Source organism: Haemaphysalis longicornis, unplaced genomic scaffold (genome assembly GCF_048455015.1).
Source record: "Haemaphysalis longicornis isolate Haplotype H1 unplaced genomic scaffold, Haemaphysalis longicornis Haplotype H1 scaffold_12, whole genome shotgun sequence".
Taxonomy (NCBI): domain Eukaryota; kingdom Metazoa; phylum Arthropoda; class Arachnida; order Ixodida; family Ixodidae; genus Haemaphysalis; species Haemaphysalis longicornis.
In genome coordinates, this window is record NW_027526225.1 from 103,972,724 (window position 1) to 103,999,434 (window position 26,711).

Here is a 26,711-nt window from a genome sequence, read left to right on the forward strand (position 1 = left end):
AAACCATAAATGCACAAAATAAACAGAAAGAAAAGCATGAGGTCCACACGCCAAATTTTGTGCGCGTCACTTTCGTATCTGCCGCGTCATTTTCATTTCTTTTTTTGCTGACACGCGACACGCGAATGCGTGATTGTGCGTTTTTCTTTTTTGTTTTTGTGACAGTGGACCGTGTTAGCTGCTGGTGTTGACTGTTAGCTGGTGTTGACCGTTTCAACAAGTATAGGCACTCAATCATGTACGGACTTTCCTGAGGCGTGTTTGTTGTTTTGGTTTCTAAGTCGCACCATAAAAACGGTAAATAAGGCTAGAAGGTTGAGCAACGTCATGGTCTATACCTTACTTGTGCTTCGTTTCAAACATTAGTTGAGTGGCAACGCTCTGTTCCTTAAAGGTTTGAGGCTCCTATTTCTCATTTTTCGACTATTATGATTATACAGGCCCACAAATTTTCAAATAGTTACAGGAAACCAGTAGATAATTTCCAATATGGACACGCAAAAAGTACGAATTAACCGAATGACGGATTTTGAATTAAGCGGCTTTCAAATAGATTGCAAGGATAGCGGGTCAACCGAAATTTTGAATTTTGTTTGAATTAACTGAAAGTACGAATTATCAGAGTTTGAATTATCGCGAGTCTACTGTATTTTCATTTATTGCAATGACGTACTTATTGAGACCATTCCTTCAGTTGTGTTAGCTCGGTGCTTCAGGACAAATTCATATTCCGCTACACGGGTCAGTGCATTTTTTACGCCCGTCCGTGCTTCTGTTTATTTTTCGCAATCATCTGATAACCGCGCTGCTGCCGTTAACTCCCGACTGCGCAACTTGCCAAAGGGGCATCGGTGGAGGCGAGGGTGATGATAGTTGTGAAAGAGTGTTCAGTGGTGGTGAGGAGGAGCCCCTGAGCTCCGCCGAGTAAATCGATGACACCGGAATGAAAACTGGGAGGGGGGAGTACATATACTTCTTTGCAGTAATAAATAAATACTTTCGTCATTCCACTTGAATTCTAGCATGGAGTTTCGTAGCACGATGAGTGCTACCATGTATCATGCGAGTTAAATGTTAGCATGGGACCGAAGACACTGAAAGCCCAAAGGCATACAACGGCTGGGTTTACAAGCAAGGCTATGCACGCATCACCTGCTACATGGTGCAGCTTCAACAACCCCTTGAAATGATGGCTCTGTTAGGGTGCCTGTCTCTAGCAGCTACGTTTGTCGAGAAAAGTCTTTGGAGTTCTCCTACAGAATAAACTTAATCCGCATATTAGCATGCAAGAGCGGGGCGTAAGGCGCAAACTGCAAGCTGAGACGGACGTGCCACTGCCTACTTGAGGAGGGCTGCAACCCACATTCTGGAGTGTGTTCGAAGTTAACGTGTAAGGAGGGCTATAGAGACCACCCATACTGCGACAAACGTGAATGCGTTTAACTATCAAGAATTAGGTTGCCAAACTTAAGGTTTTTTTCTTGTCCCTGTTTCCACTCCCTGCAGGTTACCTTGTGCTGCACAATTTTTCTGTTGTTGCTGTCGATGAAGAAAGCATTGAAGCAGAGTGGTCCCCATGGTCTCCAAAGGTCGACAAAGGAGAAGGGAAACCTGATGGCTACATCATACAGTTTAAGGTATGGTAACGGGTACAAAAGGATCTTTTTCCAGAAGGCTGAAACTTAGAACCGAGAAAATTGTTTTTTTAACACAATTAGGTGCCCTAAGGAGCTTCTACTGAACTGGGTGGGGTTGGGAAATTAATAGACGCGTTTCACAGCTTAGGTTTGCAGCTGAATACCCATATTAAGTCATCAGCTGATGGGGGGGGGGGGGGGGACCAGTAAGCGATTTATCGGTCCATGATATATCTCCGTGTAATAGATCTTCACAAGTGTTATTTTGCACAACACACTACAGAGGCTGTGCAGTTGTTAATGATGATACTGGATGGTTGGAAATCCCTGTTCTTCTCGGGCCTTTTGGGGTTGGGGAAGAATATAAAGGCGCCACTATACTAGCAACATTTGGTTCAAATGCAAATTCTTTTGTTATGTAAACGTCTGCACTGAATAAAATTGTGATGAGGTATCAAAGTCTTAACCTTTTCAATAAAATAGAGTTAAATGCAGCCTTTATGGTTCGCATAGTTGAGTCCCGCCGACCATTCACCCAATTAGAGAACAGACAGGCACATTGCATTGTGAAAGTCAGCCGGGTTCCCAATATATACAGAAAGTTCTTGGGTGGTTCATGCATTATTGATGAATTCTTGAATCCTTTCCATCAGGAACTAGACAGAATGGAGTGGAACAGGACTGACCTCATCCCAGACCCAGGAAACGGAACGCTCTCGTATATGATTACTGGCTTGAAACCGAACACGGATTATCAGGTTCAAGTGTTGGTGCACGACACCAGCGGGCACGTCCACTACCAGACGGCACATACGGAAAGGACAAAAACTCGGTGTGGAGGTCAGCGCAATCAATTATTCCTTTTTCATCTCGCATGCTGCATAAAAGGGGAGGATCTCAGTGTTACACAGATGCGGTTTTATGGCCACATATGTACATCCACTAATCTGTGCTTCAAAAATGCGATAATGCACAGAAGAACCCTTTCATATGTAAGCAACTTAATTCCAACGAATTTGTGTCGCATTTGACTTAAAAACCAAGGCTTTTAAACTGTGAATATTTTAAACTGAGACGCGAGATTTTATAGCTGCCTTTATTAAGTGGACCTCAAAATAACCTGCAGTGCTTGGCTTCCTGCACCACGGCTGTCATTGTACTAAACTCTGGTATTGCCGGAGCTTGAATACAGTTAATATACAGTCGACTCGCGATAATTCAAACTCGAAGGGTCCTCAGGATTTTGTCTGAAATATTCGAAGCTTCAATTATAAGAAGTTCTCATGGATATGACTCTGGGGAAGGTGACAACACACATTATGATTAGGCGTTGGTTTAAATCATTTTTTTGTTTCTGAGTGTTTTTAAACCCTAAATGCACAAAATAAACAGAAAGAAAAGCATGAGGTCCACAAGCCGAATTCTGTGCGCGTCACTTTCCTAACTGCCGCGTCATTTTCATTTCTTTTTTTTTTTGCTGAGACGCGACACGCGAATGCGTGATTGTGCGTTTTTCTTTTTTGTTTTTGTGACAGTGTACCGTGTTAGTTGCTGGTGTTGACCGTTAGCTGGTGTTGACCGCTTCAACAAGTGTAGGCACTGATTCATGCTCGGACTTTTTTGAGGCGTGCTTGTTGTTTTGGTTTCTAAGCCGCACCATAAAAACGGTAAATAAGGCTGGAAGGTTGAGCAACGTCGTGGTCTATACCTTACTTGTGCTTCGTTTCAAACATTAGTTGAGTGCAAACGCTCTTTTCCTCAAAGGTTTGAGGCTCCTATTTCTCATTTTTCGACTATTATGATTATACACGCCCACAAATTTTCAAATAGTTGCAGGAAAGCAGTAGATAATTTCCAATATGGACACGCAAAAAGTAAGAATTAACCCAATGATGTATTTTGAATTAAGCGGCTTTTAAATAGATTGCAAGGATAGCGGGCCAACCAAAAATTTTAATTTTGTTTGAATTAACTGAAAGCACGAATTATCAGAGATTGAATTATCGCGAGTCTACTGTATTTTCATTTAATGCAAAGAGGTACTTATTGAGACCATTCCTCCAGTAGTGCTAGCTGGGTGCATCAGGAAAAATGCATATTCCGCTACACGGGCTGTGCTAAGGCAGTTAGTTTAACAAATAGCCGTTTCTATGTGCCCAAGAGGTTAAAAATTGTGGCATTGGCTCCAGGTTGATAAAGGGGTACTGGATATATCTTGAGGGTCATCCACTGCAGCAGATGGTCCTGAAGATATACTGGTAAGGTATTGGACTTTCTATTTTTTTAGAGGCGATGCCCCTTAGCGTCTTGGGCTGTCAGCGTCTCCTGTTGTCATCGTATCACGTAGTCACCGTACTCAAACACAGGGCACCTGTTTTCCAATGGCTCATGCTAGAACGTAACACATACTACAAGAAAAGTGTACAATGAATAAGACTGGTTCAAAAAATCTGTCGAATTAAAGATGTGTGGTACACTCCCTGTCCACTTCAGCAATCGTCAATCACAAGCAGAAGCTGTTTGTATAAACGGGTTATAATTTTTTCTTACACTTAAGTATGCCCACCGGCTCTTGACGCTAGACCTGATCGGGTTGGGTGGTCGGTCGATCGAAGAAAACGCAACTGTAACCTGGTGCCGGGGCCTCGTTGATCACCGAGGACGAGCCTCCAGGGTGGGCATTGCGCTGCGCCGCAGATAGGGCATGCCGATTTCTTACATACGGTTCAACGCAAGAGAGGGCGCCACCGCCTCAGCAAGCAAGCAATTGCTCCTCCTACCGGCACTTCTCTGGCGCCCAATCAGCGTGCACCATGTGTCAAGACAGAGACTTACAATCTTTGAATACACACACTGCATGTTTCTCCCCTCCCCATATTCCAGGTTTGGGGAGATGGCCCAAGACTTTTTGTTCATTTTCCAATCTCAATACGTGGCCCATTTGCGTGCGCTTTGGTCTGTTTCCTATGTAGCGATTTTCTTGGTGCAATTGGCCCTCGCTGGCCCTGCGCCATTAAAACCCATAGTCTTCATCATCATCCACCAGTTACAATGCCCCCCTTTTTTTATTAGGGAACAAACGGGTTGAATACACCATAGAATAAATGAAGCGAAAGAGGGCTGCGCTTATGGTGATGGGGGGAAACCTAACCAAGCCCAATTTAACACAGCCTAGCCCCCCCTAGCCAGCCTCATTCAGGTTTCGCTAACTTGACTGTGCCTAGCATAGCCTATAGGCTGCCCCAGCCTAACTAGCCTAGCCTTAGCTAACCTGACCCAGCCTGCTAACCTGACCTAACCTGACCCAGCTAGGCAAGAATGGAACATATCCTACTGCCCCTGGCCTAACCGAGCATAATATTAGATTACCTTACTTCACCTCATCTTACCAGACAAACTTTGTTTAAACTAATGGGATCTTACCTTGCCTTACTTGGCCCTACCCTACCTTACTGAACTTTATAACCTATCCTAAACCAAACTTATCTTACCCTACCTTACCGGACTATACCCCACCCTACCCTACTCTATAGTAGTGACAATTACCTTACCTGAAATGATCTGACCTAACCTACTTTATCATGTCATACTCCACCCTGCTCTACCCACCAAACATTACCTAATGTACCCTGATCTTACCTTACTCAACTTTACCATATCTTTTCCCACCCTGCCCGACCTTATTGAACTTTACCTAATGTAACCTAGTCTTACTTTTTTTACCTTTCCACACCCTTCCCCACTCTGCATTACCGTATTGAATTTTATTTCAAATAACCTGATCTTAACTTGCTCTACCCTACTTTACCATACCATGCACCACCCTATCTTACTCATCGAACTTTATCTAACCTGACCTTAACTTACCTTACATTATCCTGCTCTGTGCAATCCAAGCCAGCCTTTTTGTCAGTGCTACTGTCTATCTAAGACCATTTTCCTTGCTTCTTTCAGCCCCACTATCTCCACCCCACAGCTTTACGTATGAAGAAAAGCCAAGCAGGCGAACAACTGAGCTCAAGTGGCAAGTGAGACTCGTTTGCATGTTATGAAAATCAGTGTTTTTTTTTAATTTCTTTTTTGCAAGAGATAATGAATATGCCGAGATTAGGCGTAGAGCGGTGGGGGCGAAAATAGCGCCACCATGTTGACAACACATGCCAACCAGGCCACCATGCCAAGGGGTCATTCTATTCACCCTTGTATTGTGAACCTGTAACTTTAGTCTTAGAAAGTAGAGAGTTTTTTCTTTGGGTAGAATGAAATACATAGCAGTATATGTTGTATACAGCAGGGTGTAAAAGATGTCTGGGTGCAGGGATATCAGGATACTAAAAAACAATGGAATGTATTTTAGAAAAATTAGGTGACACTGTGCTGTAGTCACGAAAACATTGAGCCACTGCCCCGGGAAGTGTAGCTAATTGCAGCATGCTGATTCATTTCATGATCGCAGACGAGATACAGTATTTAAAACACTGATTTTTTCTGTTCAGTTTAAATTACTTGTGCAAGTTATAATCTGTGCAGGGCAATTGTCGAGGCTGCTCATTATCTTAAGAACAAGAAGGGTCAAACCTAAATTCATGGTTCGAACAGCGTTAGAGCACCCGACCATGGCGGCGGTCAGGCCAGCGCTGCAGCAGAGGTTGCTAAGAATCTCTCGCTCTAGACAGGACGCCTTTAGAACATGACCCTGGCAACGTTCACCACACGCACCCTCTCGAATGAGAGAAGCTTAGCTGTAGCTTTAGAGGAGCTCCCGGACATTAAGTTGGATATTATAAGTTATAAGAACAAAAGACGGCTTCATGGAGTTTACTAGCGGGCATATTGTGTGCTACAGTGGGCCCCAAGAGAAGAAAGAACACGGGGTGGTATTTTCTATCCACAAAGAAATGGCAGGAAACGTGGAAAAATTCTTCAGCATTAGTGAGAGGGTCGCGGCCGTTGTGACCAAGATAAGCAAGCGTTACAGGCTAAAGATAGTACAGGCCTATGCACCAAAAACTAGTTACGAGGATGAAGCTGCAGACATTTTCCCCAAGAACTTGGAATCACCAGTGAAAACGAGAACAACACTGTCACGATTGTGATGGGACACTTTCACTCAAAAGTAGGCAAGAAGAAAAGAGAGAAAGGTCAGTGGGAAACTTTGGAATAGACAATCGCAACAGTCGAGGAGATACACTGGTGGGATTTGCAGAGAGGCAGGACCTGAGTGTAATGAACAGTCTTCGGTAAATTAAGGAATAGGAAATGAACACGGAAAAGCCTTGATGGTGCAACAAAAAACAAAATTGACTTTATTATAAGGGACAACCCCGATACTGTGCAACACATAGAGGTGCGAGAAAAGGCTTGAAGCAGCGATCATAGAGGGGTTAGATGCAAAGTAATGCTTAATCTCAAAACAGGACATGAAAGGACATGAATATAGAATAACCCGTCAAAACCCATTCGTGCTTCGAAACGAGGAGAACAAGGATAGTGTTGACAGGCTAAATGACAACCTAACAACGACAATCACAGAATCAGCAGCAGCCATGGGAGAAGCGGCATGTTGGAAAGAAACTAGAAAACTAAGAAAATGAACGAACTAGTTGTAAAACGTAAGAAGATGAAGGTGTCAAGTGCAGCGGATCAAATTTAGTTATCAGAGCTGTCTAGATATATTAGCAGAAGTAAAACAAACGACGTACATTCGTGCATATAACATGGCAGTGATCGAGTAAATGCTGCAAATTGCAGGAAGTTTGAAAGCGACTAAGAGGAAGCTCACCATTGGCAAAGACAGATAGTACGCACTCAAAGATGAGCAGAGTAACATTACACACAACTTAGACGAGCTACTAAAAGTAGCAGAGCGATTCTACACCAGACTGCATGCCAGCGGCGTTACATCACAGGAAACTACTGAGAGTACACGCTTAACTTGCAAATTCACACTAGTTACGAAAGAGGAAGTTGGAAAGGCTCTCAAGGACATGGAAAGTGGAAAACCTGCAGGTGATGACGACAAAACGAAATTGTTATGAAAAGGTCGATAAATTATTTTCAGTATGCTTAAGATCATTAAAGGGGCCCATAGCCTGGAAAATGCCAACACAGTTAAGATTCACATGAAGGAAGATACCAAAGATGTTAAAAATGACAGACCCATAACCGTACTGTAGTTTGTATACAAACCATTTTTCAAAGTGGTGTAGTTAATTGCATAAGTCACAGCACCGGTTTCAGGCAACCTAGAGAGCAGGCTGGATTTAGGAAAGGGTACTCAACCATGGATAACATCCATGTTGTCAAGCAAGTGATAGAAAAATCCGCAGAGTACACTAAACCCCTTTGCAAGGCATTCATTGTTTACGAGAAAGCGCTTGATTCCGTTCTCACCGAAGCCGTGCTAAAAAGCATTAAAGGAGCAGGGAATAGAAGAGGCCTACATAAGACTTCTGGAAGACATCTATAAGGAATGCACGGGCAGGATAACGCTCCACAAGCAAAGCGATAAGTTGCCGATCCAAAAGGGTGTAACACAATGAGACACCATCTCGCCAAATAAAACTGTTCAGAGCATGTCTAGAGGGGATATTCAGAAAGGTTTAGTGGGAAAACATAGCATTAAGGATAAAGAGGGACAACTTGAGCCATTTGGGGTTTGCGAACGACGTAGTCTTGCTGAGTGAGACTGCCAAAATACATGCAAACAATGCTTGAGGAACTACAATCAGAAGGCACGGCCGTGGGGCTAAAAATAAATAGGGTTAAATCTAAACAAACGAAGAATTCGGCTGGCCATGTAGTGAGGCGAACCGACAATCAGGGAACAATCAGGGAAACAGAGTGAATACCAAGAGATGGGTCTAAAAGAAAGAGAAGTCCAGTAATCTATTGGAGGAATGAAATAGAGAAATTCGGGGGTGAACTGTGGACTCGAGCAGCGCAGGACAGGCGTGGTTGGAGTTCAAGGAGGGAGGAATTCGTCCAGCACTGGGCCTGAGTATTCTGATGATGATGAATATGGGTCAGTCACATTTCGAATAAAGGGAATTTATGGGAACAATCTCTTACGGTGCACTTAGTGGAGGTGACATAATACAAAAACATAATGCTCTTGTCATTTGCATACCCGGCATGCGCAGTGACCCTATCAATCTGCAATTCTGCTGTTTATACAACTAGTTTATTGACCGTTGATGTTCCGATTGGGGAAATTTTTATTCAGTGGACATGCCTAGTTTGAATAGGCATATTGTACAAACCCAGGATTGTACAAGTAGGAACGTACAACATATGGGGAAATCAATATAAATGGTATACGTCCATCGTGCAGCCTAACAAAAGCTGTAATCGCAGATGTGCCCAACTGGCAGATTTAACAATAAAACTCGCTTAGTACTCATTAACAAATATCGTGTAAAATATTTGTCAGGAAATTTAAATGCCTTACAGGGCGTGTAGCTCGAGACGTTAATAGGCTCTATGCAGTGTCACTAAATAAAGGCTTAGCTTATTTATTCGCTCTAGCTCGTCCCGATAAGACAAACTTTATGTCGATTTAATTCAGCAAATTCTGTATCGGTATGAGTAAGATGTGGCGGCCGTTTTTGTTGCATTATTTGAACACAAAAGGGCTTTTTGCTAAATGATTAAATTTTATGGAAAATGAGTTTGTAGATACATTTGTTTTAGTAGAAGAAGGAGCAATCTATGGTAATGAAGAAAATTAAAAAAACAAGTGTAACTAGTAGCATACATGAACAGAACTCTGTTATTGTTCTTGGTAGTAAAGTCAAGCTGAACCGTTGGTATGGGCCACAGGTGTCGATAAAGTGACATTTGCAAATTAGTTTTTTTCAGGAAAAAATGAATGAGAGCAAACGATTAAACAAAATGGTGCAAGAAGGTCACTTCAAAGCGCACAAGGAATTGCAATCAGCCAGCAAACTACTGCTGCTGCCAGGTATCGCCCTTTGGTTTCCATGTTAGGGCGTATATATAAATTAATGCAATCAAGGGAATGCACTGTGAAAGCGTGTGGTAGGAGCTAGCTCACGAACTCGTCACGTTATGGTGCATAGCTGATTCCCTGGGTATGTTAGAGATTTTGGCATGGTGGCTCATAACCTCCCTCGAGTCTCTAGCACTTTTTCAAAAATGTGACCTTTGTGCATCAAACTCTTTTTTGTGTGTTAGATTTTTTGTGTTTTTGTGTGTAATAGTTGCGGGACTCTTAGAGTTTTTGTGTTTTTGGGTGTCAGAGTTGCATGACTCTTCTTTCAGCTTCCCCGCATGTCAGAATGGCAGTGCGATTATGTGAGCACTGAGGTCAGAGTCAATGACGGTGAACCCAGCGTCACGGCAGCTACCCAACAGACTTTTCCAACCACACCGTTTACGGCCTACCGCATTCAAGCCCGCCTCGTGACACAAGGGGGAAAGTACGGTCCTTTCTCAGACCCTTTTGAGTTCACCACTGCTGAAGCAGGTAAGAACTCTTAGCAAATTCAAGTTCTCTGTCAGTAGTGTATTACCAGCCTGGGATTTCACATTTCCCGTTGCGTTTGTCACTTTTCGTGCTCAGTATCTCAGGGTAACCCGGTAAGTTCCTTATTGAGTGGGGCTGTGGAACATGTAAGGTTTCTAAAGTTATAAGAAAAGAAGTTTTGAATCTGAAAGGGTCTCATTCTTTGTGATATTCTTGGATCTATTAAAAAATAAAACTTGTTACCGTGCGAGACGGAACTGAAACAAATGCCAGGGGGAAAAGTCATGCAAACCCTGCTTCTGCCTGTTATATAGAATTGTCTTCATCAGTTCCCATTTTTCCTGGATCACAATTATTAACAATGACGTAGGTAATCCTCGTAAGTTAAATATTGTTACTCAGTGGCATGACGGTGAATAGAACCATGGCCGATGAGATGGTGATTTAATGGGCGAACACGTTTGCAGAAGCACAGGGTGGCTATGAACACTTCGTCTACCATCTTCAAAATTGGGTGACCATGCCGTAGGGCTTCAGAGACCACTTTTGTACTTCTTGGAGCAATATTTTGTGAAGGTAACCGAGGGTAATTTTAATGTTACTTTGTAGCAACAAATGTTTTTAGAACAGCGGGAAGCAGCAGATAACTGTGGATTCTTTTGGCATTAAATTTTTTATCGCGTCACTGGTGGCAAAAAAGCTTATTGAACCATTTAAACTTTAAGTAAACCAGGGGAAACTTGCACCAAGGTGTGTATGCAGAGCTTATATCCTTTATGAAAAGAAGCGAAAAGGGGGATGCATTTCCTTTCAAACAGCTGTTCATCACAGCTCAAAGCTTCTCAACAGGAGCAATAAGAGGCATTGCCCGACAAGGTACAAAAGTTAGCTTCTCCACCAACAAAAGGCTCCCAGAACCCAGAGATGACGCTGCCCGTCTAATAGATGTCTGTTCTAATTATTCCTAGCAGCTAGCTAGGCAGCCAAACGATGCATCCCCATAACGTTACGCCCTCTTGCCGGCTCCATTGAAAAGGGCTTTGTGTTCAGGTTGTGATGAGGCCAAGAATCGGTAGCAAGTCAGAGCAATACTGTGGGAGCATTTGTGATAGTGCAAAGTAGAATGAAGAGTAGGATAACACATATCGTACGGGAGGGATGAGGACAACCAACGAGAGCCCGATGCTGCTTCTTTTTATAGAGAACTGTGGCAGATTTGTGTATTGGAAAGCTGTGTGGGCACACACTAAGGACACACCCGTCACTTGTTATCATCTCCTATGTTCTTGCCAGTTTTTTGGAAGGACGAATCGGAGGAAAAAGTTCATGCATTTGTCGACTGATTTTTCGACTTTCCCTCGCCATTTAGTTTCGTCGAATTCTCGTGTACCAGCCCCCAAGGAGGTGTCCAGCCTCTCTCTGCTAAAGCGATCCCCAAAGGTGTACCAGTTGCAATGGAAGCCGCCCACTGTGACCAACGGAAACCTGCGCTTCTACCATCTGCGCATCGGTGTAATTGGACTCTACCTGCGGAACTGCCCCGACTTCCAAGCTCCCGAGATAGTCAACGCCTCTGTGCCGGCCAACGTGACGTCAATCGAAGTCAGGAACGTGACGGCTGGTGCGACGTACAGGGTCTCCATACAGGACACAACAGTCGAGGATGGGCCCTGGAGAGACTATTACTTCGTCACCGCCGAGGAGGGTTTGTTGCCTCTGGGTTTCTTCTATTTGAGCTCCCTAAAAACGCTTTAGTATTGATGGGGCTGCTGTAAGGTGTAATCAAATTAGAAAATATTTAAATAATAGAATCATCGCACTTGTGCTGCTGTCGGTGAAGCGATATTCATTATGGTTTGCAGTCAACTTGATTGAACCTTGAGACAGCTTTACTACGCTTGGACACTCGCCCTGTGTCCGAACAAAACATTTTGGGCACGTAGGCTGGCAACAGGAAGCAAAGCCTAACCGTTAAAGCCCTGCTTACATTTCTTGGTGACTCGTCTTTGTATTCTCGCTTCTAGTAAACAGATTGCGAAATAATGTCTGAGCAGTTTCTTTTTTTCATGGATGATAGTCGTGTGCTGAAAAGTGAATGGTCGTCATCTGATTCAGCGCCCCGTTGTACGTGAGACGTTTGTTGGTTTTACGGCTTGTACATAGTTCTTTTGTAGCTTTCATTGTAATTTCCCACACCTTCTATGTTCCTTCCTTTCTCTTTCTGTCCCCAGTACCCTCCCCCCAGTGGGAAGTAGCAAGCCCAAGATCAATTTCTCAGGCCGACCTCTTCTCCTTTTCAATAAATATTTACTCTCTCTCAATCTCCCAGTTGGGATGGATTTGAAAACATCATCCCAGCTTCACCGACTTAACGCCGCGAACGTTGATATTGACAGCCAAGCTGCCTGGTGTTCCCTAATTGCAAAGTTAAGCTTCGTAGACTTTCTGAAAGCCAGCAGATTAATTTGCACTAGCCAAGACTGGCTGAGCAGTTATTTATCCGCTTGGGCATGGCTTCCATATTCCTCGCGCGCGCGCTTCTAGATTCACTTGACGATGCTGTGCCTGTCCGCGTGCCAACTCTCGCTGGAACTCCCGACAGGTGTTGTCTTCATGCGGGGAGCGCGCAAATTGTCCCGTTTTCCAGCCGCTCAAGAAACGACCGCCAAGCGCACTCGTCGATACACCGTTCCAACGAGGGCGCCTCCATATTGCGCGCGCACCGCCCTCTGGTAGCAAGCCGATTTGCTGGCATAGGCGTTTGCTCCGAGGCACATGGGCGCCAGTGGCGGATCGGTGAATTTTTCATTGTAGCGCCTTGTACGTTCTTTTCTGTAATATACTTTAAATGATAAAGTTGTTGCGTATAACCAGTTTAAGCTATCTGGCTTAAAATGGCAGCTTTTTGGGCTGTGGTGGAGCTGAAATTCGCCTTGAGGTACTGTTGTCCACGGTGGGTAAACGATGCCGTGTCGAAAATACGTTTGCAATACATTTACCAATTTTTTTGTTTACATGTATGTGTCCGGGACCCCTTTAACGGGTATTTTGATCGATTTACTGTAAAAACGGATGTTTGTTAAAACGATATAACCGTGATACGCTCGGCGCCCATGGGCAACAAGAAAGGCACGTGTCGGTGTAACAAGCTTCTAGCTTCATATCCCTGCAGGGTTTATACAGGTAGTTTTTGGGGAACTTAGTACGTATTTGGCATATTACATAGTTTGTATTAAATTTTATCGATATATCAACTCCTCACCCTCAGCCACCACTGCCGCCAACTATATACAGAACTTCCTCTCTATAGAATTTCAAGCTGCTCTGCAGCACAATTTAGCGTGGAACTAATGTACAACATAAATAAAATAAACAACACAGCTCCTGGAAAGCCTCATATAAGGACTTATTAAGCGTCTGCCATTGGGCAGCCAGACAAGCGTTCGTTTTGCATTGCTTAGTTTGATGTTGCCGACAAAAAGACATCACATTTGGGTAATATACTGAACTCTTGGCTGGAGTGAGGGAGTGAGTGAGTGAACAACTTTATTTTGCCTGAGTCGGGATGGGTGAAGAAGGAAGGTGGAATCCCCTTTAGTAGCCCCCCTTCCCCTCAGATTGGCTGGGGAAAGGGATACTAGGGAGGTAGTAGTCACTGTGAAAATCACCAAGGCCAGCCCACATAATACTCCGAGCTCGGTATGCCGCAATGTGACTGCAGCAACGTTGGATATGAAACTAATACCATCTGCGGCACAGGCGAGTTTCAGTGACCCATTTTAGTTTGGAATGAAGGTATAAAAATTATCTTCCACTACTCCAAAATAGACGTACAGCAGAGCTCAGCAGAACAAAATTGCCAATATATTTTGTGTTGAAGCACGCAAGCAACTCACAAGCTGCTACTCTGGCTCATTTGCTAGCAACATTTTATTAAAATAATGCGTAAATTAGTGGTAAACCCACACGCGTCATACCTACAAAGCGTAGTCAAGGCAAAGGAGCGGCCGCGCCAGGCCTGCCTTGATCGCTGCCCACACTCCAGAGAGGGAGAAAGGCGACCCACGCACCGCGACCGCTGAGGGCGAGGATATGTTTATCTCTTTCTCGATGGAACGGTATATATTTGCACGCTCCTCCCAACCATTTGTTGCGCACGTGCACAATGGCGGACTCTTCTCCTCCTCTCCTTGGTTCCACCCATCTGATCTGTGCTTCGCACCGTGCTCTCCCCTCTCTACATTGCTGCTCCCGTGTTACCACCCCTCGTCTAGTCAAAGCCTCGACCAAGAACAGCTTCGCTGTTCAAAAAAAATCTGCACTACACACAAGGCTTTGTACAACAAACATGGTCAAATGCTGACCGTGAACCTAATATAATCCTGCGAACTGAAAAGTGAAAAACGGGAGGTCTTCGCTTCACTTTGAGCAGCATTGCGGTGCCATGCTGGAAGCTGTACATGATGTTTGGTAGAGAAGGAACGACGTAGTCTTTGTAGGAATGGAATGGTGAATCATATTACAGTGCCGCTATTCGCTGTTGGAAGGAGTAAGATGTTAAGCCGCATCATGATCCCAATTTCCAGTAATGCTTCCAGCATTAAGAAAAGAAAGTACAGGTAACTCCACAATAGATTTTATTCCTGGAAAAATGAGCTTCGGAGCCCCGTCAGTGATTGTGTTGATTAAATTAGGTTTTTTTTTGTGTTGCGCCGTTTTCTCAGAGCTGCTTTTATTATACCCATTATTTGCTCGTGACATTCTTGCGCTGCTGAAAACGTTTTTTTTTTTTCAGTGCCCGAGGCCCCACCACGCCTCGATGCACCTCAAGTAGGCGATAGGTGGGCACTGGTGTCGTGGCGGGAACCCGACTGCCGATTGGCTAATGGCGTCATCACCGGCTACCGACTCGTACGCTCGTCCACGGCCGATTGGGAGCCGAGTGCAGTCTCGACAGAGGTGGCCACAAACAACGTGACCATGAATGACCTCACGCCGTTCACCGAATACACGGTCACCGTTTCTGCCAAGAACAGTGTTGGCACTGGACCGGGCGCCAACGTCACATTCACGACTTTGCCTGCTGGTATGTTTACGAGCGGTATTCCTTTAAACCAGGTTTAGCGTGCATTTTGGGAAACTTTCTTGGTGTTCACACCTCATATTGTGGGTTAGAGGTTTTGAGGCCTCGTGTTGCCGACACACTTAATCCCCACGGTTTCACGCAAATCGTGCCACACGGGTCATTCATCACGTCTGAAAATCGTACAGCATCAGCTGTCAGTGGTCGATTGCTGCGATCCTGGTGTGAAATGTTTCATACATCATGTTGATGCCTGGCTTAGATGGGTATACCCCATGCACGCACACATCCATATTTTTCAATGGCAAACGCCAACCGCGGTGGCTCAGTGAATAAGGCATTGCGCTGCTAAGCCAAAGGACAGGGGTTTGATTCCCAGTCGCTGCAGCCTCTTTTCAGACGAAGGAGAAAACAAAAACGCCCATATCGAGATTTCAGCCATGGACAAAATTAATCCGGAGAGTGGCGTACACAAAGGGGGGCCCAAGGGGCTGTGGCCCCCTGCGAAATGTTTAGTTAGGGGGGTTGATAAATAGAGCACTAATTCCGCCTAAAATCTAATAACGAATAGTGATCATTACTTTCCTGCCGCAAGTGATGCACCCATGAAATTTCTGGAAATTCGACGTTTGCTCCAACCCAACCATCAACATTTTCGCAATGCCTCTGAAAGAATATACATATTCGGAAGGCTAACTAGAGCTCGCCCCATAGACTCCTGTTTTGTTTTGATGTTTTGATTTATTTATGTTTTGTTTTTGTTTGCTTTTCAATTCTCTCCCTCGGTTTTTTTTTTTTTTTTTGTGGGGGAGGTGTCCGGCCCCCTCCAAAGAAAAATCCTGCGCCCGCCACTGATCCGGAGCCTCCACCATGGTGCACCTTATTTCCCAGGGGTAGCTTCGGTGCGTTAAACCACAAAAATTTGAAGTTTGTTTTGTTTTGTAAGGGAAAAGTGGGATGTCAATGCCCTACTTGTATGTCTTACATCCTCTTGACTCGATCAGCTACAATTACAAGAACGGTCACCTTTAAACAACCAAGAATTTCAGTCAATAATACCTAAGATTTTCTCTCTTATTTTTCGAGTAGATTTTTTTTAATGAACAAGGACACTAAGTGTTACTCTAACTTGCTCGTGTAAGGAAGTTTTGGAGTGTTTATTAGTCGAACATTTAATGAACAGTGTGAGGAAGTACTGTATAGCATTGCTAACAACAAACAGCAGCAGTGCTTTTTCGAAGAATGGGACACATAATAATTTTCCTAATAATAATCGTAGAACACCCATACTGCACCACAATCTCAACTAGAATTACTTATTTATCAAAATAAATGGAATTTGCCACATAGGTAATCAGTACTTTAAAAGGGACACTGAAATGATTTGTAAACATTGTGGAATTACTGCCGCAAATAGTATTCCGGAGTCTCTAGGCCATGTTTCGAGCACTCTCGCTGCGGTTACGCGGCTGTATTGAGTAGAAAAACCAATTCGAAATGCTGTCCTTTTCTCCGCATCCTCCTTGCCAATTTCTATGATGTTTCGTATGACGGCAAAACAAGATGGCTTGTCTTGGTGGCGCTACTGCCCGGCTCACCGACCCTCCGACAGAATCAGTCCGAACAGCGTTTAGTCGGTCTCCAGCTGGCGGGTCATCGCAATTCACTCGCTCTGTTCAAACTGAGCCACGGCGCGCTTGTGCCTGGAAGAACGTGCTTTTAGTTTGTTAGTTTGTAGACTGCATCAAGCTCGAAGTCAAAGTCGCTCCACACAGGCGCACATGCGACGCTTCGATGGCTGGTAGGCTACTAGAAAGTTCTAAGGCCAATTGCCGGCGGGAGAAGAGTCAGCGAAGTTAATATAGGTACTAGGGAAATACAATTAACAGAAACGTTTATGTACAGCGTACAAACAGGTTTCAACAAGCACTTTTTGCGCTAGGCGAACTAGCACAGCGGTCAGAAGCACGACCACACATCTGCGAACGCCTTTTCTTTTAAGGAATGAAGTCCCTATAGGTGAGATATTGTGGGACTGTGGGTGACACTCACTACACGAGCGCTATACAAGAAATAGTCATAAGCTGCTTGAAATGCGAAAACTGAATGTGAAAATGTGGTTGATCGTTCTTTCATGGGAATCGGTAAAACCCGAAAGTGAAATGGGCCTTCACAGGAGCATTGGAATGTTTATTTTGGATCGATATGAATTGCACATCACGATATTTCGTCGGTATGGCACCGTTAGACGCATCAACATTAGACACTGGATTACACGAGCCGGATCATTGCGTAACTCCGATTGATACCCCAGGCCCTCGCACACTGTGTGAACGAAACCGAACGGGTTGTCAGACAATCGTTTGGTGAAGTCACGGTCCGCTACATGATTTGCGGGTCGGAAGCTGTCTTGTAGGTGCGCTTGGCGAGCGACGTCCTGCTGGCGAGCGACGTCCTGCTGGCGGGTCGCTTCGGCAAAGGTTCGGCATAGGTGCATTGGTCCTGCCCCGTAGCGTGTACTCCAGACGCTTGCGTTGCAACGCGCTCAGCTTGTGGGACGCAGTGGCGGCTTTCCACAAGCTGAGCGGTGTTCCACATAGGCGGCAGACGGTTAAACCCAGCAGCTTTTGCTGCTATATGCTGCCCTATTGAGGCGCCAACTTTTGGCGCTCCTTAGCGTGATGACGCACTACTTCGATTCACCTCTCCAAGATGGCAGCACAGTCGTAATGAAAAAGTTAGAGGGAAGGACATAAGGTGTGTTCGTACAGCTACCCGGGCATGACTTCATCGCTGAGTCGGCACAGCATATCACACTTCTCGTTGCGGCCAGACTGATTGTGGGCCCGATTCCTGGGGTCGCCGCGCCAGCGGAACTTTTTCTGATCATGTTATTTCCATGATAGATATGACGTCCGTGAGGTTTGTGTACCCCGGCATGAAACACTTTCGTGCTAAAATGTGAACTGGCTCTACATTATATATGTACTTTATATTTCCGCCCCTAGCATCGCTGGCTTATGGCCGAGTGGTCTGGAGCGCTGTAAGCATATTGTTTTGCAAGCCGCAAGTTCAAATGCCCGATAGTGCTTTTTTTGAAAGTTGATGTATTTGTTTTAAGATATTGTGTTCTATACTGAATTCACCATTTTTGCTCTGTAATGCGCATTGCTCTACGAGCAAGTTCACAGAACGCCTGCAGACTGACACTGGGCACTGGCGAGTTCTCCTTGGCGTGCTTTGTCCATAAGCACCGACTGCTTGCGGGCAGTGGCCATATTCAGGAATCTGCCGACCCTTGGCCTGGTGTGAACCCGCTTTTTACGATACAGGCATGAGCCAGGCAGGCTCCAAACATGGGGGGAAAAGGCATCGTATTTGAGCGTCTGCGTTGACTTTGAGGGCATTTATCCACTGCGTTCCCCTAGGCTGGTGATTGGTACGATTCCAAGACATGCTGGTAGGCTGATCGGACGCATTTTACAGCCGAGAATACGGCAGAAGCGCAGTATACCGATTACTGAGATATCGAAAATGTCTATCCAACGATTACGTCGAATGCCAAGCACGTTGTTTTACAGAACCGAAACCAAAACTGGTTTGAATTCTAATCTTGGACATCGTCCAATCCCGTAGCACATTTTACTGACGTCAATGCTGTTAGTTGGTGTGGCCGCCGAACACACGCATGGCAGTTTTAAATGCGGAGCATTTCAGTAACTCACGATGTCACCCGCGTTTACGTCGGTAGTCGTAGTCCGCACCCATCCCCGTCCGCACCCCTCCCCCTACACGATATAAAAAAAATACCATCCGGCGCCTGGTTTCGATCCCTCGACCCTGCGGGCGGAACGCAATGTACATGGTGCTCTACCCACTGCGCCACAAAGCCGACACAGAATGGGAGGCTACGATTGCGCCTTACATCCTTGACTCATTCAAACTACGTCAAGAAGCTGTTGATACAACGCATTCACTACCACCAACTCCCCAAACACTAAACGTTAACGCAATACACCCACCCCCTATGCGACGCATTTACTCGAGTCCCCATCGCGGGGAAATGGGCCCAATTTTTTTCTTCTTTAAGATTTTATAAAGTAAACGCCGCCTTATTGACCGAATAAACGATGAAAAGTGTGTTTGTTTGAGCTAGACTACGCAGTGCAATAAAAAACGGGAGCTTGACAAATTTACTTCAGTGTGCCTTTGAGGCCAGAAACCGTCCTCGTTTCTGTTATTGTAGTTCTCTGTGCCAGAATATGGCATTTGTAGGGGCTAGTTGGTGCTGCATGGCTGGAGTGGAGAACGCCTAAACTTTGACTAGTAGAACAAGGACGAGAAAGACTACAAAACAGGACGAAGAGCAAACGAAGCGCAATGTTCTTCGTCCTGTTTTGTGGTCTTTCTCTTCCTTGTTCTGCTAGTCAAAGTTTAAGCTTTCTCCACTCCAAGAATATGGCCGCTGCTTTAAAAGAGTAAGCAAGAATTCATGTGTGAATATATGGAATTTGAACGCGGGCCTGTGTGGTAGAAACGCACTGTGCCATTTCTGCACATTGGAAGTGGTGGAGCCAATGTCGTTGCTACTTTTCTTTGTGGGACATACTCACTTGGGGGCTTGGCAAGGAATCGTGAGGTTTGAGGGGCTATGTGCCTGTTCGCAAAATTCACAAAACCTTAAAGTGTAGACGTAAAAGTTGTAGAATAGTGAGTGACATCTCGACGTGATTTGCATGTGACTAGAAGAGGTGCACACCAGCCACGCTCAACCCTGATTCTATGGAAGCTGTGCGTGGTTTGTGCTAGTCTGCTTGCTGACAGAATTCAAACCGCAAGACGAACAAGCGAAAGTGAAGAAAAAGATGCATAACAGTGGGGGAGAGAAGATGTCAGCTGATGTAATTTGCGGCAAGAGCCAACGAAACGAAAGCAAAGACAAAGACACAAATACGATGTAGCCGTAGAGCAGTTCTTAATAAGGATCACCAAACATTCGCCTTTAATTAAAGCATGTGCCCTGAGGATTTTTTGTTTGTTTATTTTTGCTTGCTGTGGTTTCCATCTTTGTCTTTTTAAAACTTCTTCTCATTGAGAGAGATGTGATGATAAATTATGCTGAAGCGTATGGATCCATAGGACACAGGATTGGACCAGTAGTCTGCTCTCTGTGCATTGTTTTCTCTCACCATGCACCGAGTAATAGTGCCTAGTTTGTCTGAACTGACCTTTTCTGCCCTTCCCAGCGCCCCCGCCTCCGAACAACCTGACCGTGTACAGCGCCAGCAGCCAACAGCTGCTCATCAGCTGGCTGCCTCCATACCCGCCCAATGGTGAACTCGAGGGTTACGTCGTCCGCGTCAAACCGGTCGAAGAGGACGTGTTTTCCACAAACTTCTCTCTAACGCCATGGGCAGCCAGTTGTGACAGCGAAGTCCGGGCCGGTCACCACTGCGCCGTCCTGTCTCCCTTGCTTCCCAACAAGGCATACCAAGTGCTTGTAAGAGCATAACAGGGACTTGTATTGGGGCTAATTGTTACGCTCTTGAAGGGTCAGGGGGAAAATGATTTTGACGTGCAAACTTGTTTTCCCCGCCTAGTTTAGGTTTGCTCAACAGAAAATTAAGAGTAACAGATGAATGAACGTAAACTAGAAATGTTAGTTGACACCCACTTGACACCCACTTCAGATGTCAAGGTTTCGGGACCTTCATTTTACAATAAAGTAATAATTGTTTATTTAGTTATTTTACTTTTACAAAGTTGAACTTCAAGCAATGGCTTTACCTGTTATGAGATGGTTTGTTTGAGTGAATGAGAGCAAAAAGAGCAGATTCTACTGAAAAGGGCCCAAGTTTTTCCTGCGGAAACTTCTTTAAAACACTTATGGTTGGAGTGCTTGCTGTTAGCCAAAAGGGTAAATGGCATTCAAACTGAAATGAGTTCTGTTTCTCTTACACGCCTTCCAATAAAGGTAACGGCCAAGAATAAGGGTGTGCTGCCATGGAGCGAACGCAGCAACATGATAACAGCCAAAACACGAGAGTCAAGTAAGTCGTTGCTGTTTGTTCCACTCATTTTTAACATGTGCCCTTGGGGCGTCTTCAAATGCCTGACCAGGTGGCGCCACTTTTCTAGTGAACTTCTGTGGTGTTGTGAAGGAAGTGTACTGATGCAGGATGCTTACACGTGGCAGGTTCTTGTATGTCCGCTCACTCGGGAGCAATTATTGTTATGACCAGTGGCAGCGTGGTACATAGCACTTTGAGCAGTACTTTGGAGCTGTGAGTGGGGTGCGTGATTGATTAGAGGGACATGCTGTGAGCCAATTCAGACCCCCTATACATTGCTCTACCGCGTAACGAAAGTCGTATTTTCGGCAGAATTTGTCCCCAAATGTCTTTACCTAGAACGCTGTCTGTATTCGGGGGTCTGAGATGCAATATGTTGTAATGATATCGCATTCATGTCACTAAAACGCCCATTGTGAATTTGTCAATGAATTTCTTTTTTGGTCATTGGACTTGCAAACAACCATGGAAAGCATCGTGGGTCTAGTGGTAAAAGCACACAAGGGCTGCGCAGGGCATCGACACATAGCGCGGGGACTGAAAAAAGTATACGTATTTTGAAGCTCCGTCTCAGCAGCAGATGAATTGTGCCCACCGAAAGATAAGTCAGCACGGCATATTATAATGAGCAATACGCTGTTCTCAGACAGTCGTATTTTAGATGCGAAGCATCTCATGCTCGGGGCTATGTCCGTCCCTCCCCCCTTGACGTTGTTGTCCACCGTCCGCACTCTACTGCGGATGCGCATCCCTTCAGCCCCGTCAGCGTTTGGGCTGACGTCAGCGCAGTCCACTATAAAAAGAAATAGTTAGGCGGCCCCGGTTTCGATCCCACGACTCTGGCCGTAACGGGAGGTACGTGGCGCTCTTCCCACTGCGCTACAAACCGAGACAGGACAATGTGCTACGAACGCGCCTTATGACCTTCACTCATTGAAACTACGTCAAGAAGCTGCTGATACAACGAAGGCACGCGAAGCTGAACGTCAACGGAAACGACGAACTGAAAACTAATGGGAACTTCACTCGATCCCATGGCTGCTTCACATACTACTCAGGATCCCCCTACGGGAAGATGGTGTAATTTTTAAATCGAATCATGTGATCAGCTCAGCCATAATTTTGTGTCTTGGAACCTACAAAAGTACTAAGTAAAAAAAGACTTGAAAACTGCAAAGATAATTGCGACAAGCTTGAAAGTAAACGAATGAAACAAAGGCACATGAAAACCACAGCAGGCAATCATGCGTGAGATACGGGATAAAGGGTAAATCATCTATATTGTCATCATTATCAGTCAGCTTGTGCACAGACACTAACATTTATTCAGTGTATTCATCCTTGGAAAGAGAAACAGCTGTTACGATATGGTATTTGCTTTAAAAAATGGCGAACATTAATCTTAATTACCGTACTGAAAAACATTACTAATAGTTTTTTTTTCTATTGAAACTCATAGTGTTAAAGGGCTACTGAAGCACTTCTAAAACCGGGCAAAAATCTGCTTTTTACAATTATTACATTGGTCAGTTTATGCCTGTAAAGTTTTTTCGTCATTTTTAGCTTGGGGACAGCGGTATTCGTCGTTAAAGTTGACCCTACGCCCCGCCCACTGCTCCCTGCCGCATCGCCGGAAGTAGCGTCATATTCGGAAGACGGCCAGTGCCGCGCGCCGCAGCTTCGCTGTGTCCCAGTTTTCTGGGCGAAGTTCGGAATTAAGCAGGCGTGTAATCTGCACTTTATTTATCATTATTCTCTAGAGTTGCTTCCGCGTCGATTTTTAACCGTAAGGCTACTGTGTGATTCCCTAAAGCCACTCCTATACCAGAGATTTCCTACCCGAGCGCCCGTGGCTACTACATTGCCTTCACGAGTAGTCGCGGGGCCGGTCGTGTCGTCGGGTGCTCTGTGCTTCATACGCGAAGCGACGGGCTCAAACAAATACGGAGGTACCCCAAGTTCTTGATCCATAATTATAAGGGAATTAGAACATTTTTGGGACAACAGCGCTCTGGGCTTCCCGAACTTCTTGCTCGTTTTCCCGATCAACGTTGTTGGCTGTGGCGACAGCTTAGCTGAATAGCTAGATTTTAAGAAGAAATCGAGCAAGCTGAAAGCATAAAGCGTTTTCTGCGCGCGGAAGCGCTCCGCACACTCGCCGGTCGTGCATGCCCGTACGGCGCACAAAACGGCTCGCACCGCGCATGTCGCGACATCGACCGCGCGCTCTTCGCTGCCGTCCAAAATCAAGGCCGTCGCGAAAAGCAAGGTAAATGTGCAAGAGAGGATAATAGTGTGGTGAAAAATTGTGCTAGGGATTGTCATCCAAGGTGATTTCGAAAGAGGTGATCGATTTTGTATCGCGATGCGGAGCGCCGACCGGTCGCGGAGGTTCGTCGACGGCACCAAACGAACCTGCCCGAGCACGAGATGCGGCGAGAGGCCGATGGAGGGCGTTACCTGCGCGCAAGAATGACCACAGCACCGATCGCTAGATTGACTATCAACGTAGGAATAAGGTTCCACATGCGAGAAAGGGAATGATAGTGTGGTGAAAAACTGTGTTAAGGATAGTCATTCGCAATTGTAGAGATAGCGGCGCCCAACTATCTCCCTTGGTGCTAAGCCTAAAGTTCCCAACATCAGCGGTGACTCCGTGCAACCTGAGCCGGCTGGAGCTGTTGGGGAAGGCGTTCGAAAGCTCGTCGGGGACCAGCGTGAGCTGCGCTTGGGTTCATCTGACTTTTGGGGGGCGACCAACTTCGGCTCCCCTATTCTAAAACATGCGTATGTGCAGCAATACCACGTTCCGCTGACCGGCCGAGCAGCGACCCGGCTCCAGCACCTCTGCGCGACGCGGCGACCGGCGGCGGCCGCGCTGCCCGTGCGCATCGCAGGCCGCTGCACAGAGCTTGTTGCCGCCTGTCCAAATGTAAAAACAAAGTTCCACATTCCAGGATGGGGATGATGGTGTGTAGAAAAATTGTGCTAGGAATTGTGACTAGCGCTGGTAGTGAAAGCGGCGAACCAATATCTGCGCAACTTCCCTGCACCCGAGAAACAAGCCGGCCATGAGTCGTCGGGGGAGAACCCCTTTCTAAAGCTCGCCGCGAGCGTACCTGTTGCGTTTATACTTCCCTCGGGCTCTCCATTCTAAGGAAAGATTGTGTGAGCCCTCCATTCACCAGAGGACCTTCTGGCCCGTATCTGAACGGGAACAGAATGAGATCTTCAGGCCGAGCGGTCACCGCAGCGCCGGCCCTTCCGAATATGACGTCATCTGCCGCCAGCCAATCGCGAAAGGCAGCCAGGGCTCTCACCGCGGCCGCGGGCAGGGGTCGTTTGTTTTTACGAAAAAAGATGTTTTGGGTGTATTTACACATAAAATAAACATGTTTTTTCGAATTCAGCGTCGAGAAAACCATAATGTAACGCCCCCAACAATTTTTTTTGAAAAGCTCTTCACCAGCCCTTTAAGGGAGGAGTGGGTAACACACTTTAGCGATAACTACATGATGCTACTGTTTTTGTTTTCCCAGTACTTGAGCTCTTGCTTTAAAACGGCCATCTTCATATCATGCTCCTCGTCCAGGTGCCTTCGCTTGGAGTCCTGCTGCTCCAGTTGGCGCTCCAGGAGTTTGACTTGCCATTAGTGCTGCTGACGCTCGTACGTCATCTGCATACGCAGTCTGTTTTCGTGGCACTCGGCTAACACCGTGGACTGCGCTGACCTCGGAGTCCCTTGGGGCCTGGAAGGAATGTTTCAGTGGGGATCCAATAAAAATTAGTAAAAAAAAAACGAGTGGCCGTGCTGCTTTACATTGCTGAACACGTCGGAGTCTTTCTGTAAGATCTGTTAGAGTAACGCTACGTTATCTGTGCCATAAAATGATTGGAAACGGTTATAACGTAAGGTCGGTTTCGTTATACGAGATACGTAAAATGTTTTGTTAGTGCGCTGCAGATTTCAAAGTTGGCGCGCCTGCTGGAACCGCATCACCTAGAACAATTATTCTCAAAAGATAAATTCAGAGGAGCTCCATCGTTATATGAATGTTGATAACCAGGCATTCTTGTTGTGCATACGGGGTAAGGAATATTGTTCCCGCTTTTTTTAATCAGCCGCGCATGTTTATAGAAATTTTCACTATAGACGCCCTAATGATTTGCCTCTACATCGCCTTTCAGCATGTCACTTTCTGACCATATTTCTTAATTTTTTTTTGTAGTTACAACGCGTATTTGCTTTTCTCAGTTCTTGCCTCCAGCTGGCTCGCCTTCCTGAAGCAATCACTATGCAAGATCACTCGCTTAATAATAAACTCACTATTGCATGCTTCCGAAAGAATGTTTGGTACGAAATGGGAGCGATTTTTTTATTACTGCAGGGTAGCCTCCAAAATAATTTGATATAAGACAGGTACGATAGATCGCGGATAGGATTGGAACCTTAGAAACTACCCGAGAACCCGCCACTTCCCCGTCCGTGTAATTACCGATTTCGACGGCTCCTTGACGCCACTCCATCGCAGGCTGCTGCTGGTGTGGCTGAGGAGGCTGCGAGAAGGTTCAACTGTTGCCGTCGTTCGTGGGTGCCTGTGATTGTACGCTGAATTCCGCTGTCTTCAGCGGCTTCTCCGTCTGATGGCCCGAGCACGCAGCTGTCCCGTGTGCTGCATGAAAGCGAAGTTTATTGTTTGGCCTGTGTATGATCTGGCCACTGGTATCTGGCTACCTTTCAAGATCACGTGTAGGCTGCACAAACCTCGAAATGGAAGCGAATGGAATGCAGAGCAATGGACTGCGCGCAGAAAAGTAGTAATCTGAGCAACAGCATCGCGCCGGTTTACGTCACCTTGACGCATTCCGGGTGATTTCGTCGAATATTCTGCTAGCAGAAGTGGCCACACTCTGCTGGCTCGCGGCCGGCCTGCATGTTTCGGAAGTGTGCAGGTTAAGCAAATTAAGGTGATTCGAGTATCACTCTGCCAGAAAACTGCGCCGCAAAAATACAGAATTTAGGCAGTAAAAATTTATAAGCCCAGTTATTCTCCCTTTTATACGTTAAAATAACTGTTTTTTGCTTTTTACGCGGCACTAACACACATGAAACCAGCGTAAGTACAATATTTACCCATCTGTATCCAGCACACTGTCGTAATCATATGAGCTGGTGTCGCGGTCAGATTCAGCCGGCAAGGCATCCTTGATGGCAGTATTCACTGCAGAGGGGTGTTTTGGAGGTGGACCTCCCCCAGTGGAAGAACGGGCGGTCCAATATTGCCTCCAGTGGTTTTTTGCCGTGACTTCCATCCGGCGCCACTGCTCCTTCATGCGAGTCAGGTCGCGGTCCTTCGCTGACACAGCAGCGCAAAATTCCTGGTAAACAGCCTGCCAGCTTTTTTTTCTTTTTCTGGAGTTGGAAGCATGGT

The 26,711-nt window shown here is 45.7% G+C and overlaps 1 protein-coding gene across 1 annotated transcript in view; it reads left to right on the forward strand.

The window, feature by feature from the left end:
- The window catches only part of LOC144163155 (protein sidekick-1-like), a 147,295-nt gene extending 122,226 nt beyond the window's left edge, over window positions 1-25,069 (forward strand). The window contains exons 27-35 of the mRNA XM_077693975.1: window positions 1,507-1,637; window positions 2,291-2,477; window positions 5,592-5,665; window positions 9,921-10,125; window positions 11,495-11,830; window positions 14,921-15,211; window positions 20,455-20,708; window positions 21,183-21,258; window positions 24,872-25,069. Of these exons, the coding sequence (XP_077550101.1) occupies window positions 1,507-1,637; window positions 2,291-2,477; window positions 5,592-5,665; window positions 9,921-10,125; window positions 11,495-11,830; window positions 14,921-15,211; window positions 20,455-20,708; window positions 21,183-21,258; window positions 24,872-24,921 (1,604 nt within the window). The 3' untranslated portion in view covers window positions 24,922-25,069. The remainder of the gene's footprint in view (window positions 1-1,506; window positions 1,638-2,290; window positions 2,478-5,591; window positions 5,666-9,920; window positions 10,126-11,494; window positions 11,831-14,920; window positions 15,212-20,454; window positions 20,709-21,182; window positions 21,259-24,871) is intronic.
- Window positions 25,070-26,711: the final 1,642 nt, after the last annotated feature.